The sequence below is a fragment of the Sphaerodactylus townsendi genome, linkage group LG09, assembly GCF_021028975.2.
Source record: "Sphaerodactylus townsendi isolate TG3544 linkage group LG09, MPM_Stown_v2.3, whole genome shotgun sequence".
NCBI classification, from domain to species: Eukaryota; Metazoa; Chordata; class Lepidosauria; order Squamata; family Sphaerodactylidae; genus Sphaerodactylus; species Sphaerodactylus townsendi.
In genome coordinates, this window is record NC_059433.1 from 86,576,687 (window position 1) to 86,594,058 (window position 17,372).

Below are 17,372 nucleotides of genomic sequence, written 5' to 3' on the forward strand. Positions count from 1 at the left end.
ACTAGACACATGCTCTAGATTCAACGTGAGGTAGCCAGTGTCCAGAGGGGGCCAGGAGATCTCATGAAATTATAACTGAAAGACTGCAAAAATCAGTTCTCCTGGAGGAAATGACTGCTTTAGAGAGTAGACTCCTTGGAATTATAATCTGCTGAGGCCTCTTGCTCCCTAAACCCCATCTTCCCCAGACTCCAACCCCAGGTCTCCAGGAATTTCCCAGCCTGAAGTCAGCAAATCTAATTTTCAGTGCTAGCGTATATATTCTTGTATGTGATGTACAAATAACAAGGGTTGAGTGCTGAGTCAAAAAATAGCTTCTTTATATGGTGCCAATTTGACACTTAATAACCTCAAAGGCAGAACACAAAATCTGTACAAGTTGCCTGAGGGAAGATACCTACACAGCTGAACAGTTTATCCAAATACTTCCTATTATTCTAGGCAATTCACAGGAAAATTCCAATTTTGATTGTTGTTTTTAACTTTGCTGCAAGAACATTTAAAGGCATTCAAGAGGACTGGGGTAAATCAATCACGGTTCTACATCATATTTACCCATCAAAAGAAAAGTCTCATAGTTTTGCACATAGCTATTATGAAAAATCTAAGCTGTATTCTGGTCTTGATTCAAAGCAAAAAGGGTTCACATGTACTACAGCAGATTCGAATAAGGCTATAGCTTTGATAAAATATCCAAACAGATCAATTGCCCACTGATAAGGAAGCACACATTCCTTTCATATTAATATATGTGAGTATCAATTCCTAATCTACAGTACAGAATTAGAGGTTATCCCTTGCTATAAAAGGGCTAACAGTTACCATTAATGTTGAGGAGGGCATCTGATAGGATGCGGTATTTCCTCCTATTAAAACACAAACTGCTGTTGCAATATACTATGTCTATTCTTTGAAGTTTGTTAATTTACCAAGATAATCTGCAACAGGGATTTTAATCACCAAAGAATTTTTAAAATGTTAATTTATTACATACATAAAAAAATAACATCATGCAAGATTACTTCCTATTTCATGGAAAACAACAGTAGAAAGGTCATTTGCCTTGCTCAACATGGACTGTACAAAAATATATCCTCTAATTCAGTTAACCAAGTGAGAAAGTATTACGTATTTCATTAAGTATTCAGTATTCATTATGAAAAGTGTACAAAGAAAAAGTAAAAAAGAGTTTATCACACATATATACATAGAACCAAAAATGAAATAAGAGAAATAAAGGGGCAAGAGAAAAATGATTGTAAATTAGTACCAACTGTTTCTATAAATATAAATACACATTCATACTTTGAATAAGCTTTAAATTACTGGATTTCTTGAGTTGTTTGTGCTATTGGCACTTGAAATATTATTTTTTTCAAAATTAATTCTTCAGAATGGAATACAATGAACTCCAAATACGTAGTTCATGTATTTCCAAATACATAGTCCATGTTTGCCAAAATAGAATTCTGAAATATAAGTTATTACATTGCAACATGAATCATGTACCACGTGAATAGTTTCTGGACCTCTATGTGCTGGATTATATCAAGGTAGAGCCCTGACTTGCTACAAATGGTTCTCCTAATCAGAATAAAACCTGTAACAGCTAGGAAATATAGAATATCAGGCTGGTTTAGGTTGTGTTAAAAGTTACAGTTGAGGAAGAAAGTCTTTAGAGACTCTTTGAGAAGTTCTGAGAAAAATGATAAATTGTTTTTATCCAACACTCCAAATGGAGTTTACAATCTCGTCTATGACATCCATTCAAAGAAGAACAAGGCTTCCTGCCATCACTTTGAACTAACTTTGTACTCGTGCATCATCACAAAGCCAGTTCAGAACGAGGACTTTAGGACATGAGATTGTCAATATGGGCTAGGAGTTTTGGTTGGTTTGTGTGCCTTTCTGGAAAATATCTGTTGAGTCATGGTAATCCCCCAGCTGCCCTTTGCGGCTCCATGGCAGTGGCCCACGGGGACAGGTGGGATCAAATGTCCCTGGGCACAATGGCGGCGGCGGGGGTGGGGAGGGCGGACAAAATCACCCTCTACCCTCCTCCTCCCCCGTGCCAACCTGGAGGCACCTAAAAACAGAGCCAGCCTGTTGCTGCAGCGACCATCCAAGCCACCTCCTTCCCTCCTCAGGCCCTTGGGGGTGGGGCTCGGAGATGCTGCTGGCCTCCTGCTGCTGCAGTGCCTGTCTGAGCCACCCCCCGAGCCCTGCCCCCACCCTCAAGTGTGGGGGGGCAGCAGGGGGCGCAGGAAGGGGGTGCCTGGAGCAGGTGTTGTCACCGGGAACCATTTCCCCCCAATATGCCTCTGCTCCAGGGAAACAGAATCTGCAAGCAGAAAATAGCCAAAGCGACCACATACCACCATAAACAACATTAGGTCATGGCCTGTTTTGTTTCTTACCAATAGCTGTACTTTAAACTGGAAATGATTTAATGTGGATTAGTTACCATTCTGCACTTAACAAACAGGACACATTTAGAGCAGATTTTGATTAATTATGTTCAAAATGCATATCCTTATCTTATGGCCCTGCACTGATCCCTTAACCTTGGGTAGCATTATGTTTTCTCAGTCTTAGCCAAATGAAAAACTAAAGACAGTTTTAAAGCAGTCCAAAATCAACAGCTTTATTCACTACAGGGCCTTTGCTTACTCTTTATAAACCAGAGATGTAATAATTAATTTCTGATTTTTTAAAAAAATTGTATCAATTTATTTTCTTATTTCTCAATGACTTTTTTTTTTCAAAAAGACACCTGTTTTGTATGAACTAAACTGCTACCTACCTGAAGAACATCGCCAAGGTCTGCAGTGCTAATATCTGGATCTTCTGTAGTGTTAAAAGGAACCGGAGTAATTCTCACAAGGGTGAGTACTCTGGGCTCTGGGTATCTCCATAACATCATTCCTGGATTATCCTCAGTTTCATTGTAAAACACAACTTCATAGGCATTGGGAAGTTTCTGTGCCTCTATCAAATTAGAAAGATAAAAGTCGTAATTGGACATATAATTTCTAAAAGGCAGCGTGCTGGTTTATGAGACCAAAGCAGTTAAAAACAAATCCCTTGTGATCAAAAGGGTGGAAAATAAAAAAGCAATTTCCCAGAGTTTTAAAAGGTCACAGTAAAATGGAAAGAAATCAAAATGGTATTTTTCTAACAGATGCTTTCTTAATTACTGGAAGGGGTGGGGGAGTCAAACAGGAAAGTGATATTTAATAGGCTACTACTGAATTCATTTTGTAACAGAAGTGCACTTTAATAACATTCTCTCTACCTGCATCTTGTATGTACTGAAACAGGCCTGTCCTTAGATCATCTGAGGTATGTTCTGTTTTAGAATCCTGCTTCCTTTCTGTAGGATGTGGTGCTGCACACATAAGACCAAAGCTCTGCCCCTCCATCTTCTCTTCTTGCAGAAGGTAACCTTGCAGGAGTTCATGTATAAGAACTAAGCAGTTCAAATGCTCTTGACCCCAGAAAACCTTGTAAGAAGAAGAGACAAGTTAGAAAATTGAAAATCATACATCTCGGGTTCATGTGTGGTTAATAAGTTTATTCTATAAAGTCAGATAAACAGGTATGTGCATCTTGAAGGACTTAAAAGTAAACATCCCAGTCTTGAAATACTTAACTGGTCACAGTGAGCTTTATTAAATCAAGAAAATTTATTGTCTACAATAGTAGGAAACAGAAAAGAAGAAATTTCATTACTTTTGTCCCTTAAAAATAAGACTTAAAGGGGATGAAGAAGGGGGAAAGGCCCACAGGAATGTCAGCAAAATGGGATATAGATTTGCAGGGGTGACAGGCACCCTCTGTGTTGTGTTGGTCAGGAACAGAAGCACAGGGTCAAGCTAGCAGTAGCCCTGCTACTTTCCCAGACAAGCATTTTGCTTCTGCTGCCTTAAGGTGTCAGGAACGACTTCGGTTGATTAACAGCATTCCTGACTCTAAATGCCTATAAAGTATTAAGAATGACATCTGAGTGGGGGAGAAGTATTTTTATTTTATTATTATTTAATTGGTATAATTTAATAGAATTAAACTTATGACATATTAATTAAAAATATTACTGTTTTGCATTGCTCCTAACTTCAAGAATCATGGGTTACCGCTGTACCGTTTTCTGTTATAGGAGCATTACAAACATGACCCTTAAAAGAACATCAGTATGTAACATGGTTCACTGAAGACTACTTTGGGGCTGAAAATCTTTTGTACCAGTCACTTTCAGTTATCTAATGACATCAGAATCATTTGAGTAGAGAATATTGAACACCTCCTGGTTTAGGTTGGTTGAAATGGCAGCAGCTGAATGTTCGCCGGGTCTGTATAACAGGGAATTGCTGCGCCTGTAAATGTACAGAAATGCAACACCACTCCCACCCCCAAAGCACATTGTTCTAATGAAGAATTTAAAGAAGACTTTGATGGGGGGCAAGTGTGTTGCCCACACTGGATAGAAATCTATCTGATTCCAATACTGAATGCTTGAACATTAGTGGGGGCTGGACTGCCTGGACGCCCAGCAGATAATGACATGTTTGTCCTGGCAAAACACCCATGGCAATAGCATTTTATTCTCCCTTCCTACACAAAAACATGATTTTTGACATTTTTTAAAACTGAAAAAATAACAAAAAGGGAGTCTACGGTTGGAGCCCACACTAGCAGCAGAAATAAAATTATTTAAAATATTGAAATAAGGTTTCTATAGTGTGGTGAGTTGCTGTGAGCCTGCCGCATCAGGGGAGAGCAGGATAAAAATCAAACAAATAAATAAATACATTCTTCCATGAATACATTCTTCCCAATCAGGTCAGTTTTCTCACACTGCAGAGGTTTTTACTGCCCAGACAGACAACCAGTGTGCAAAGTCAGTCAGCTATTACAATGTACAGACCTGCATCAGTCCACCTCTCACATCAACGTGGACTTTTGGAACTGACAGCTCCGGGCCAGGATTGCCACTGTGCTTGCACCATTTAGCTTCCATGGTGACAGAACAATAGAAAGGTCCAACCAGCGTTCTGCTTTTTTCCTTGAGACTTGTCTTAATGAGGAAATCATTGATGTCCAATAAAAAGGTGGTGCCATTAATTATACCTAATATAAAAAGAGGGGGGGGGGGGAAACTCATTCAACAGAGCTGAGTATATAAAAGCTTTTCTAGAACACATTTCTAGCATTTTCCCTTCCTATAAGAAAAGCAACCATTTTTGTTATTTGCCTTCCTCTGAGGCGGCCAGTCTTAATCCTTAACTCTAACCATAGTCCAAATAGACAGCTGACTCACTTGAAAGTCAGTTAAAGGGAAACAAACAAACAGACAGAGGGGAGGGGAGGGGAGGGGAGGGGAAATTTGCTTGCTCAGCTTCAGTGGTGGGATGAGACGGGCACACTTAGGAAAACTACAGCTTCTTATTTTAAGCTCTCATTTGCCCACTCATCACAATATTATAGGGCCACGTATGCATACTGTTGCCCGCCCTTTGGAGCACTGGATGTTGAAGAAGAGCACCGGTTTTAAAGTCAGACCACAACAATTCGCTACTGGTCTCCACTTGTTCTGAACTATATGAGAACTAAATGTCTTGGACATGGCTTATACTCTAGCACAAGCCCTGTTCACATTAACAAGGTTCATGACAGAGAACGTCCTAGTAGATTACGTAATTTGGGTTTATGAGAACTTTTCAGTATCAGCTCACTCATGACAGCACACACACTTCTTAACTGGTTGATACTCGGGATCTGGTTATCTCAACCCAGCACAATAATTCAAAAATATATGAGTTCCTACATTAAAAACACAGTTTAATCTCTGAGCTATTTGTAGTTAGTAATGCTTGGAACACTTTAAAGTGAACACACTGATGAGTTTCATGGCAAGTATTTTCTTTAGAAGATTTTTTTTTAAAAAACCTATGTCATTAGATATATTTCAGTGCTCTTCAAAGTATGCCTGTATTATATATATTTTAGAATATTAAAATCCAGAAGGTACTACGTTTGGAGGCCAGAGGTCTATTCCCTCATTCCCAACATTTCATATTTGGAATAATTGGGAATATTAAATTTCAGCATACTTAATCTGTAACTCATATGGGCTATTCTCCTAGTATAATTTAATATTTATAAAATATTAAATTTTTAAACCCAGTGTGTGCAATATACTGCTGTTTTTAATTCTCTGCAACGCTTTCCCCAATTTCCATGAAGTTAGACTATCTCAGGTAAAATGTACACACACCTGTGGCAAATATGTGCTACAGAATTGTGGGAGGGGGAAGGAAAACAGATTTGGTTATTAATCTTGTTTAGAATTGGGGGTGGGGGGTGGGGGTGGGGAGTCTGCTTCCTAAATGTAAGTTTTGAGATGCGGCTACCATGCCAAGAATAATTTCATAAGGCACTAGGTCATTGCTCCATAAGACTAAGGTTTATGTTACAGAACAATAATGTTCATGAGCCAATTTCCCCTAAAACATGCTCAAAGCTTTCCTTGAATCTGACTGCATTAATGGAAATTACAAAAAACCGACAATGTTATCCAGGCACCATGGTGAAAAAGAACAGCTATATGTTCTTTTTCACCATGGTACCTGGGTAACATGAATTGGAAAGACTGGCCCAGCCAGCCACCAAACACCCCTACAGTTCTTCACACAGTCATTTTTTCTTTCCTTCCCCCGCAAAAAGCAGAAAGAAATTCAAGAAAAATATAACAACAATGATGGCAGATCCAAAATGTCACAATGGGGAGACTTCTCTTAACCATGCCTCACAGTAGTCCACAGGACCACCTGAGCACATGAAGCTAAAATTCGCATATGGATTCTATTTATTCACTGCATATGTTCTCCTTCTACGCCCCCGCTCGCGGCTGGCCCCTTGGTATACTGAGGAGCTATGCCGTATGAAGCGGGAACTTAGACGACTAGAGCGAGTGTGGAGAAAAGCTCGTGACGAGGCTACACGAACATCTTATAGGACGTTTATGAAGGCCTATGAGGTGGCGACGAAGGAAGCGAAGAGGGTTTTCTTCTCCTCCTCCCTCGCGTCTGCTAGCTCTCGCCCGGCACAATTATTTCGTATTATTCGGTCTTTGACCTCATTGTCTGAGGGGTCTACAAATTCTCAATTGACTATCAGCTGTGAGGCGTTCATGTGCTTTTTTTGCAGATAAAATCATGTCGCTCCTCCAAGACCTTCCCGCCACCTTAGAGTCAATAAGTGAGCTGGAGGCTCCCTTGCCGTCTTCTGGCCCCTGTTTGGCCCAGTTCTCCCTGCTCTCGGAAGCCGCTGTCGACAGGGCCCTGGCTGCTGTTAGACCTACTACCTGTCCTCTGGATCCGTGCCCCTCCTGGCTTATTAAAGCATGCCAGGCGGAGTTACGACCCCACCTGTTGAGTGTCATCAATAGCTCCCTTGAGCAAGGAGTTTTTCCTGGTGGGTTGAAGGAGGCAGTGGTCCGCCCACTCTTGAAAAGACCATCTTTAGATCCTGGTGATCTGGCCAATTACCGCCCCGTTTCGAATCTTTCGTTCCTGGGGAAGGTAATTGAGAGAGTGGTGTTGGAGCAGCTTCGGGGTTTCCTGGAGGACACATCGGCTTTTGATCCCTTCCAGTCCGGGTTCCATGCTGGGCATGGGACGGAGACTGTTCTCGTCGCCGTCACAGATTTGCTCCGCTTACAACTAGACCGAGGCGGATCGGCGCTGCTGGTTTTATTGGACCTAATCGCGGCGTTTGATGTGGTCGATCACAACCTTTTGACCCACCGCCTGGCTGCTTCCAGGGTGTGGGGCACTGTCCTTGAATGGATTGTCTCGTTTCTCCAGGACCGGACACAGCAAGTGTGGTGTGGGGACCAAGCATCCCGGAGGCACTCACTTCATTGTGGTGTGCCTCAGGGTGCGCTGTTGTCCCCACTGTTATTTAACATCTATATGCGACCCCTTGCTCAGTTGGTGCGGAGCTTTGGGCTGACGTGTCACCAATATGCTGATGACACCCAGCTGTTGATGGAGGAGGGAGCGACCTCCGCCCCTGCGGCTCTCCAGCATTGTTCGGAGGCCGTGGCTGAGTGGTTGAAACAGAGCAGGCTGAAGCTGAATCCATCGAAGACGGAGATCCTCTGGCTGAGGTGTGAGGGGTAGGTGGGGGATTTTCAGCCGCTGGAGTGAGAAGGGGCTATATTGGCACCAACCCCCTCTGTTCGCGACCTGGGGGTCCACCTGGATTCGTCTCTTTCAATGGAGACCCAGGTGGCCCATATTACCCGGGTCGCATTTTACCATCTTCGCCAGGCCTAGCGGCTGGCCCCCTTCCTCTCCCAAACCGACTTGGCCACAGTGGTCCATGCAACGGTCACCTCCAGGTTAGACTATTGTAACTCGCTCTACGCGGGCCTTCCCTTGTGTCTGATTCGGAGATTGAAAATGGTCCAGAACGCGGCGGCTCGTATGCTTACAGGGGGTGCCATAAGAGAACATATTACACCTGCGCTTCACCGCTTGCACTGGTTACCCATTGAATACCGGATCATTTTCAAGGTGTTGGTGCTAACCTTTAAGGCCTTGCGCGGCCTGGGACCTCCGTACCTGCAGGACCGTCTTACCCCATATGTCCCAAACCGGTCTCTGCGCTCGGCAGAGGCCAATTTACTGGTGATCCCTGGCCCCTCCATGATACGGCTGGCCTCCTCCCGGGCCAGAGCCTTTACAGCTCTGGCCCCTGCCTGGTGGAACACTCTTCCACCAACTGTCCGGGCCCTGCAGGACCTGGTTGAATTCCGCAGGGCCTGCAAGACTGAACTGTTCCACCGGGCCTTTGGGGAGACTAGCCGTTGATAGGGGCCCCTCCCTCCCTCCTTTTTTGCTGGATAACATCATGTGGCCCTACCGCCCTTCCCTTTGATGCTTGTTTTTAGAGGGAATTGATAATAGGCGCCATCTTTAATTAACATTAATATTAATTTTATAAGCTGCATTTTAATGGGGTAGGGTTTATTTTTATTAGAGCCATCTTAACTTACCTATATTTATTGTATTTTAATTTGATTGTGCTCTATTCTCATACTGTACACCGCCCTGAGCCCTTCGGGGGAGGGCGGTTTATAAACCCAAATAATAATAAATGATGATGATGATGATGATGATGATGATGATGATGATGATGATGATAATAATAATAATAATAAGGCTTCAAGAAAAAATTGCAAACTTTTCTATTCAAGCCTTTATTACCGGGAGACACCGCGGATCTTCTACAGCTGATGCATGTGCTGTCACTTTAGCCATGAGCCCCCTCCCTGGCTCCCCTTTTTTCAAAGTGAACGTTTCTCCTCCCGCATGCAGTTAAGCATTTCTTCTGCACCAATGTTAACCAAGTTAGGTTTAAACAGGGATATTGCTTAACTATGTTAGGAAAGCAGTTTCAAATCTACTTCTATGCAAACATTAATTTAAACAGGCTATAAAAAAAATTCCTGCCCTAGAAACCCTTGCTAGCTTGATCTCATCAGTTAAGCTAAGCAACATTGTCTCTGGTTAGTATGCCATTGGGAGATATCGAAGGAAGTCCCCAGTTACTATGTAGAGGCAGTCAATAGCAAACTGAATCTGTTCATCTCTTGCCTTGAAAACCTTTCCATAAGTTGGCTGAGACTTGACAACATTTTCCACTGCCATAAAAATACAAAAACTGATACAGTGATTTCATTGGGCCTAAAGCTAGCATGGTGTAGTGGAGAACCAGGTGCAATTCCCTACTCCCGGATGTGTAACGGGGGGGGGGGGGCTCAAGTCTCAGGTGCTCCCTGGGAGGAGTCCCCACCCCAACTGGTCTAGCCCAGCCTCACCACTTAGAAGCTAATCTTAACTTTAAAGCAACCAGAAGCTTTTTCCCCAGTGGCAATGCGAGGAGGGGGACGTGGCCCACGTTCCTCTTTCCTGCCGCTGCCTGTGATTACTTTAAAATTAAGATTAGCTTACTTCTAGGCGAGCAGCGGCTAGGAGGAGCTTATCTGATGAGAATGGGGACAAGGCCTAGGAAAGAGTGCCTTCCTGAGCCTGTCCATGCCCCAGTCTCCCCCCGGCTACAATGCCATTTGCCTAGAAGTTATGTTTAATTTTAAACCAGAGGCTTTTTTTGCAATTGCAGTACTTGGGGGGGGGGGGGTTGTGGGCAACATTCCTGCCTCTGAAGCTCCCTGTTCCTCTGTTTCTCTCCTCCCCTATTTCTCTTGCCCATTTCTTTCCCTTTCCTCTGTTTCTTTCTCTTCCCCCGCCCTTTCTCTCTGGATGGGAGAAATGACTACTGAGTGACAGTGTGCATTAACAAGATCTTGGGGTACAGGTGAATGGTAAATTAAATATGAGCGTCCCATGTGATTCAGTGACAAAAAGGGCTAATGGGATCTTTGGGTGTATCACAAGAGGAATAACATTCAGCTTGCAAGAGGTTGGAGCAGGGGCGCATTTGAGAACTTGCCCTGGGCACCATTTTCTGTAGACATGCCCCTGCCCACTATTTCACATGAAGCCTGCTGGGTGACCTTGGGCCAGTCACAGTTCTCTCAGAAATCTCTCAGCCAGGCAGAGGCAGGCAATGGCAAATCACCTCCAAATATCTGCTGACTTGACAGCTCTACGAGCTTGCCATAAGTCAGCTGTGAGTTGACTGCACACATAAACGTGCACAAATATACAAATGCACAATCACATTAGGACATGTTGATCAGTAGGCACCATGTGATTCAATGGTCATGTATATACATCAACTTGGGCATACTTCGCTTTTGCAAATGTAGACTGGGCAAAAGACAACTCTCAGTGTGCAATACTGTAACATATGTTTGATTCTGTAAATAATCGGAGCACTGAACATCAAACGTGTCCTGCTGCTCTACCACAGTCTCTAGGGATTCTTTATTGACAGGAATGCTGTTGATTTAAAAAAGAGGAGAGGAAAGGAAAGCCAGAGGTAGTTCCCCCCCCCCCTTCCCACATGGAAAAGAGATGGCGAGAATGACACACACTTCACAGAAACATGAAGCACAACAAGAATTGCTTTACTTCATATGGCTGCTTTTATCGTATGTGGTGGACATGTAGGAAGGTGAAATATTAGAAACAGATAAATACAGAAATACAAAAAAAATCAAAAATAAAATTTGCTATGGAGGCATATTATCAAAGAATATTTCAAGAACTCTTTAGAACTTGATGACTGCAGCCCAAGTGGCTCAGGCTACAAAATGGCCTCTGGCCTCATTCTACTCAAACATGGCCAGTGGATACTTGACCTCTTGAACAGAGCTGAGTAATGTTCCTGGGTAAAGGATCAAAATACTGGGTAGAATTCAGCCAGCCTTTTTGCGCATTCTCACCTAATTATACACACAGCAGTCCCTGTTCCACATGGGTTTTGCCTATGCAGGTTTCATGATCCCCAGGATAGTTAGTCTGGGACCCTTCTTCCTTTTCTCCTCCCGCAGAAAATCTGGTGGGATTCAACCTTCTGAGTCAAATGAATCTAATTTCTGGTCTAAGATAGCTCAGTTCTTTAACTGTATAAATTATAGATACTAAGCATATTAAAATGAAAAAAGAAATTTTTGCCAGGACCTCACACTAAATAGTTCCTAAACCTCCCCCGACACCATCCTCGATGGCTGCCTCTAACATATAAAAACCCACAACATTGCCAACCAGACAATATTTCCTTTTATAGGTAGCACCATACTCATCATCTAACACTTTATATACACGTTTCTAGCGATCAAGTCACATCTGGCTTATGGAGACCCCTGGTGGGGTTTCAAGGCAAGACATGTTCAGAGATGGGTTGCCATTGCCTGCCTCCACATCACGACCCTGGTATGCCTTGGAAGTCTCCCATCCAAATTCTTGCCAGGGATGACCCTGCTTAGTTTCTGAGATCTGATGAGTTCAGGCTAGCCTGCGCAATACCAACTCTGAAATCCTAAGAATGCTAGGGGTAATCTAAAGACTTATCGAAAATCAACCCACATTACACATACAGCACAGACTACTATTTCATCACATCCTTGTGTAGTTATGTAGCTGTACCCTCTGTCACGTCATTGTTTTATCTATCTATCTATCTATCTATCTATCTATCTATCTATCTATCTATCTATCTATTTATGGAACTTTTATACCACCCCATCCCCGAAGGGCTCTGGGCGGTGTACAACAGGTAAAAACAATAGTATAGGTAAATAAAACATTAAAAGCAGAAACAGTTAACCACAATTATCAGAAGAGTAAAAGTATAAATGGGCCCAACATCTTAATTTTAAGATTCCCTCCCCACCCCCCATCCCCAGGGGAGGCATGGTGGTCTCGCTAGATGACAATGACCCAATTGTCCGGGTCGGGTGAGGGCCAAACAGGGAAGGGGGCACCACATCAGCGGCCAGTTCCTCCAAAGGCCCGGCGGAACAGCTCCGTCTTGCAGGCCCTGCGGAACTCGCCAAGGTCCCGCAGGGCCCGGACAGCTGGAGGGAGAGCGTTCCACCAGGCCGGGGCCAGAGCCGTAAAGGCCCTGGCCCGTGTGGAGGCCAGCCGCATCACTGAGGGGCCAGGGACCACCAATAAATTGGCCTCAGCTGACCGGAGAGGCCGTGCAGGGACGTATGGGGTGATGCGGTCTCGAAGATACGATGGTCCCAGGCCGCGTAAGGCCTTAAAGGTCAACACCAACACCTTGAAAATGATCCGGAACTCTACTGGGAGCCAGTGCAGCTGGCGCAACACCGGCTGGATGTGTTCCCAGGTGGCGCTACTCGTCAGCAGGCGCGCCGCTGCATGCTGGACCAGTTTTAATCTCCGGATCAGGCGCAAGGGAAGGCCCGCGTAGAGCGAGTTACAATAGTCCAATCTGGAGGTGACTGTTGCGTGGATCACAGTGGCTAGGTCTGCTTGGGAGAGGAAAGGAGCCAGCCGCCGGGCTTGGCGAAGGTGGAAAAAAGCAGCCCGGGTTGTATGGGCCACCTGGGTCTCCATTGAGAGAGACAAATCCAGGTGGACCCCCAGGCTGCGGACGGAGGGGGTCGGCGCCAATATGACCCCCTCCCACACAGGCAGCTGGAAAGTCCCCCCTCCCCCTCACGGCCAAGCCAGAGGATCTCCGTCTTCGATGGGTTCAGTTGTAACCTGCTCTGTCGCAACCAACTAGCGACTGCCTCCAAGCAGTGCTGTAGAGCTGCAGGGGCAGCGGCTGCTCCCCCCTCCATCAACAGAATGAGCTGAGTGTCATCTGCATACTGATGACAAATCAGCCCAAAACTCCGCACCAGCTGAGCAAGGGGTCGCATATAGATGTTAAACAACAGCAGGGATAGTAGCGCCCCCTAGGGTACACCGCATTGAAGCGGGCACTTCCGGGAGGCCTGATCCCCGCACCTCACTTGCTGATTCCGGCCCCGGAGAAACGAGACTATCCACTGAAGGACAGTGCCCCGTACTCCGGAGACAGCCAGGCGGTGGGTCAAAAGGTCGTGGTCGACCATATCAAATGCTGCGGTAAGATCTAACAACACCAGCAGCGCCGATCCGCCTCGGTCAAGCTGGATGCGGAGCATATCTGTGACGGCGACGAGAACAGTCTCCGTCCCATGCCCAGCACGGAAGCCGGACTGGAAGGGGTCGAAAGCCGATGCGTCATCCAGAAAACCTTGAAGCTGCTCCAACACCACTCTCTCAATTACCTTCCCCAGAAACGAAAGATTCGAGACGGGGCGGTAATTGGCCAGATCTCTCGGATCTAACGATGGTCTTTTTAAGAGTGGGTGGACCACTGCCTCCTTCAACCCATCTGGGAAGGCTCCTTGCTCGAGGGAGCCATTGATTATACTCAACAGATGGGGTCGTAGCTCCGCCTGGCAAGCTTTAACAAGCCAGGACGGGCACGGATCCAGAGGACAGGTAGTAGGTCTAACAGCAGCTAAGGCTCTGTCGACATTGGCTTCAGAGAGCAGGGAGAACCGGGCCAAACAAGGGCCCGAAGACGGCAAGGGAGTCTCCAGTTCACTAATTGTAGCCAACGTGGGTGGAAGGTCATGGCGGAGCAACGCGACCTTATCCGCAAAGAAGCTCATGAATGCCTCACAGCTAATATCCAATTGAGAATTTGATGAACTCCCCGACAGGGAGGTCAATGACCGAACTATACGAAACAATTGAGCTGGGCGAGAGCTAGTGGACGCGAGAGAGGAAGAGAAGAAAACCCTCTTCGCTTCCTTTGTCGCCATCTCATAGGCCTTCATAAATGTCCTATAAGATGTTCGCGCGGCTTCATCACGAGATTTCCTCCACACTCGCTCTAGTCGTCTAAGGTCCCGTTTCATCTGACGCAACTCCTCTGTGTACCATGGAGCGCGTCGGAAACAGGGACGTAGAGGACGCCGGGGGGCAACAACATCGATGGCATCGGAGAGCCGGGCATTCCAGTCCTCCACCTGCTCATCGAGTGTGCCGGCAGGTTCAGGGTCCCGAAGAGCATTCAGGAAACCAAGTGGATCCATAAGTCTCTGCGGGCGGGCATAAATCAGCCCGTCGCCTAGACGGGGGTGTTGTGGCAAGTCCACCCGGACCTTCAAGGCATAATGGTCGGACCATGGCACTCTGTCAGTAGAGGATTTATCCCCGACCCGAAGACCAAATCCAGCGTGTGCCCGGCCTCATGGGTGGGGCCAGAGTTTATTAAGGAGAGTCCTAGTGTCGCCATGGATGACACTAGGTCCACGGCCGCCACACATGAGGTGGCGTCGACGTGGACGTTGAAGTCCCCCAAGACAATAAGTCTGGGGAACCGCAACGCCCAGTCCGACACCACCTCCAGCAGCCGCGGCAGGCTGTCTCCCGGTGCGCTAGGCGACCGGTACACCAGGAGAACAGCCAACCTCTCCAGAGCCAACCACTCCAGGCCGACACACTCTATGCTGGTGATCTCCGGGGTGGGGACTGCCCTAAATGGAATAGACTCACGGATGAACAATGCCACCCCACCCCCCCGGCCCTGTGTTCGTGATCGGTGGAGGCATGCGAAACCCGGGGGCGCGACTTCGCCCAAGGCGACGGTCTCACCTTCGCGCACCCAGGTTTCGGTAATGCCTGCCAGGTCCACCTGCTGAGCTCCGAGAAAATCTCGGAGTATCGCGGTCTTATTATTGATGGACCTGGCATTAATTAACACCAAAGACGAAGCAGAGTGTCCCTGATCCAGACCACCATCGTTTCTCGGGATAGGTCGGAGGTCAGAAGGCGGACGAGCATAACTATATCTCGTACGTCTTCTATCATGTGGCCGCCGCCTACCGCAATATCTACCCCGTCCCATCAGCACAGGGATCCCTAGCCCCAGGGTTGGTGCCCCCATGGCTTCACCAGCCTCTCTCTTATCTAACAAACCTAACTAATATCCCCACTAAACAATCCAGCTCAAGTAGCTATCTAGTCCTAACCTATCACCTTAGTCTAAACTAACTAAAATTTGATTACAATTTCTGGTGGGTATGGCCTGTAATAGTCAAATTAAATATCTAATATACTCTAATGATAGCACCTAAATTACAGACCTCACATCAGGGGTGGGGAGGGGAGAAGTGCGGATTAAGGGGTATAAGCTGCAACAAGGGGGGAGGAAGCGACCCCTCGGGACGGTATAATTAACACCTGGGTCCCCAGTATGTCAGTGAAGGATGATGACAAAAGTTCTGCTATGATGGAATTCCTACTATATTGGCAGCTGAACCGGCAGCTGGACCGGGGCTCACGCCACCCGAGCCAGCCGTGGCTACGCTGTCCACTTCGCTGAGGGCGCTCGGTTTCCTGATTTGCCACCAAAGATCGCTCCCAAAAATCGTTCCCATTGATGTTCGCCAAGCTCATAGAGGCTCTGAGCTGGGGCTGCTGTAATAGATCAATTGTCTGAGACTGTCTTTGCAAGGTGAACGATTGCATCAGCAGCACAGCTCCCGCAGTACCAGAATTGGCCACAGGGCCTGGCTCTCTGCCGCCACCTGTGGCAAGACACGGCACTGCCTCTGCTGAGCCCGAAGTTGTTTTCCTTATAAGTGATATCAAAGTTGCTTCACTATGGGTGTTTCTGATTGACAGAGTCCTCGCTGAGAAACTGGAGGGGATCTCTGCTAACGAACCCCAATGCCGCAACCTCCAGAGCACTTCAGCAACAACTCTGGGCGCTACGCTCCACCTCGCTTCAAAAGCTACGTTGTGGAGGTCTCCAGCCAGCAACGTCCATGCCAGGAGATGGGGAAGATGGAAAGATGGAGGGGGGGTTTGCTGCCACCAACCCCCTGGCGTTGCAAGGGGGGAGTCCCTGCCACTGGGCCCCCCACGTCGCGACCGCCAAGGCGCTCCGGTGCTCCGCCAGGACACTCCGGCTCCGGCTCCGGCTTTGTGCATTAGGCTCCATTCCCTCTGGCTGTGGGGCTTCGCGCCCAGCTCTCTCTGGCCGCGGGATTTCCGTCTCGGCTCAGTCAATGCAGGAGGAATGAGGGGGATCTCTGTCACCGGTCCCCCGTTATCAAACTGCTCGCCAGCCCTGGTCTTAGCCACCAGCTCAATAACTCCCAAAGGGAGAGCGCCGCGAAGAGCCCGTCCGTAGGAGCACAAATTATCGCGAAGGCATAAGGGAGGCAGATGAAAAAGGCAAGGGGCCCGATACCTCATTCCGTCGTCTCGGTTTGTATCCACTCCGTCTGTTATTATTGCACTTAATCCGTTGTTATTGCACTCACCCGATGGTCGTACAATCTTTTAAGTCCCAAAATCCCCTGCCCAAAGGATATAAGAAAACGGTGGGGGGAAATGGAATTTTCGCTGCAGGCTAAAAACGGAGGAAATTTAAATTTAAAAATCCAATTGTTGCAGAGCTCTGCTGCTGAGCTCCGGCGTGGGCGCCATCTTATCTAGTTGCTGTTGATCCATGAGAATTCACCAAGACGTTTATGGTTCTCTAAATCAGGGGTCAACAACTTTTTATAATTAAATAACCAAAATATATAAAAGCTCTGAGCAAAGTCAGAGAAAAAAGTCAATAGAAAGTCAACAAGAAGAAAGCCCACCTGTGTAACTTAAAATATACAACGTACTGTCGAGGGCTCTCACAGCCGGATTCAACTGGTTGTGGTGGGTTTTCTGACCACCAGACCACAGCCACACAGCCCGGAAAATCGACCACAACCAGTTAAAATATACAACTCAACGTTAGTGATAATTAGCATAGATAAAATGGAAGAAAGGAGAGCTATGGAAGATGCTTTGGATCCACACTGGGGAGAAGGTAGGGTATAA

General features: G+C 46.4%; 1 protein-coding gene across 5 annotated transcripts in view; it reads right to left on the reverse strand.

Annotated features, from left to right (window-relative positions):
* The window catches only part of VPS13B (vacuolar protein sorting 13 homolog B), a 382,095-nt gene that overhangs the window by 84,504 nt on the left and 280,219 nt on the right, over window positions 1-17,372 (reverse strand). For all 5 annotated transcript variants that reach the window (XM_048507301.1, XM_048507297.1, XM_048507302.1 and 2 more), the window contains exons 37-39: window positions 4,925-5,127; window positions 3,296-3,503; window positions 2,804-2,988 (exon numbers count right to left, since the gene is read on the reverse strand). In XM_048507301.1, coding sequence (XP_048363258.1) covers window positions 2,804-2,988; window positions 3,296-3,503; window positions 4,925-5,127 — 596 coding nt within the window. The remainder of the gene's footprint in view (window positions 1-2,803; window positions 2,989-3,295; window positions 3,504-4,924; window positions 5,128-17,372) is intronic.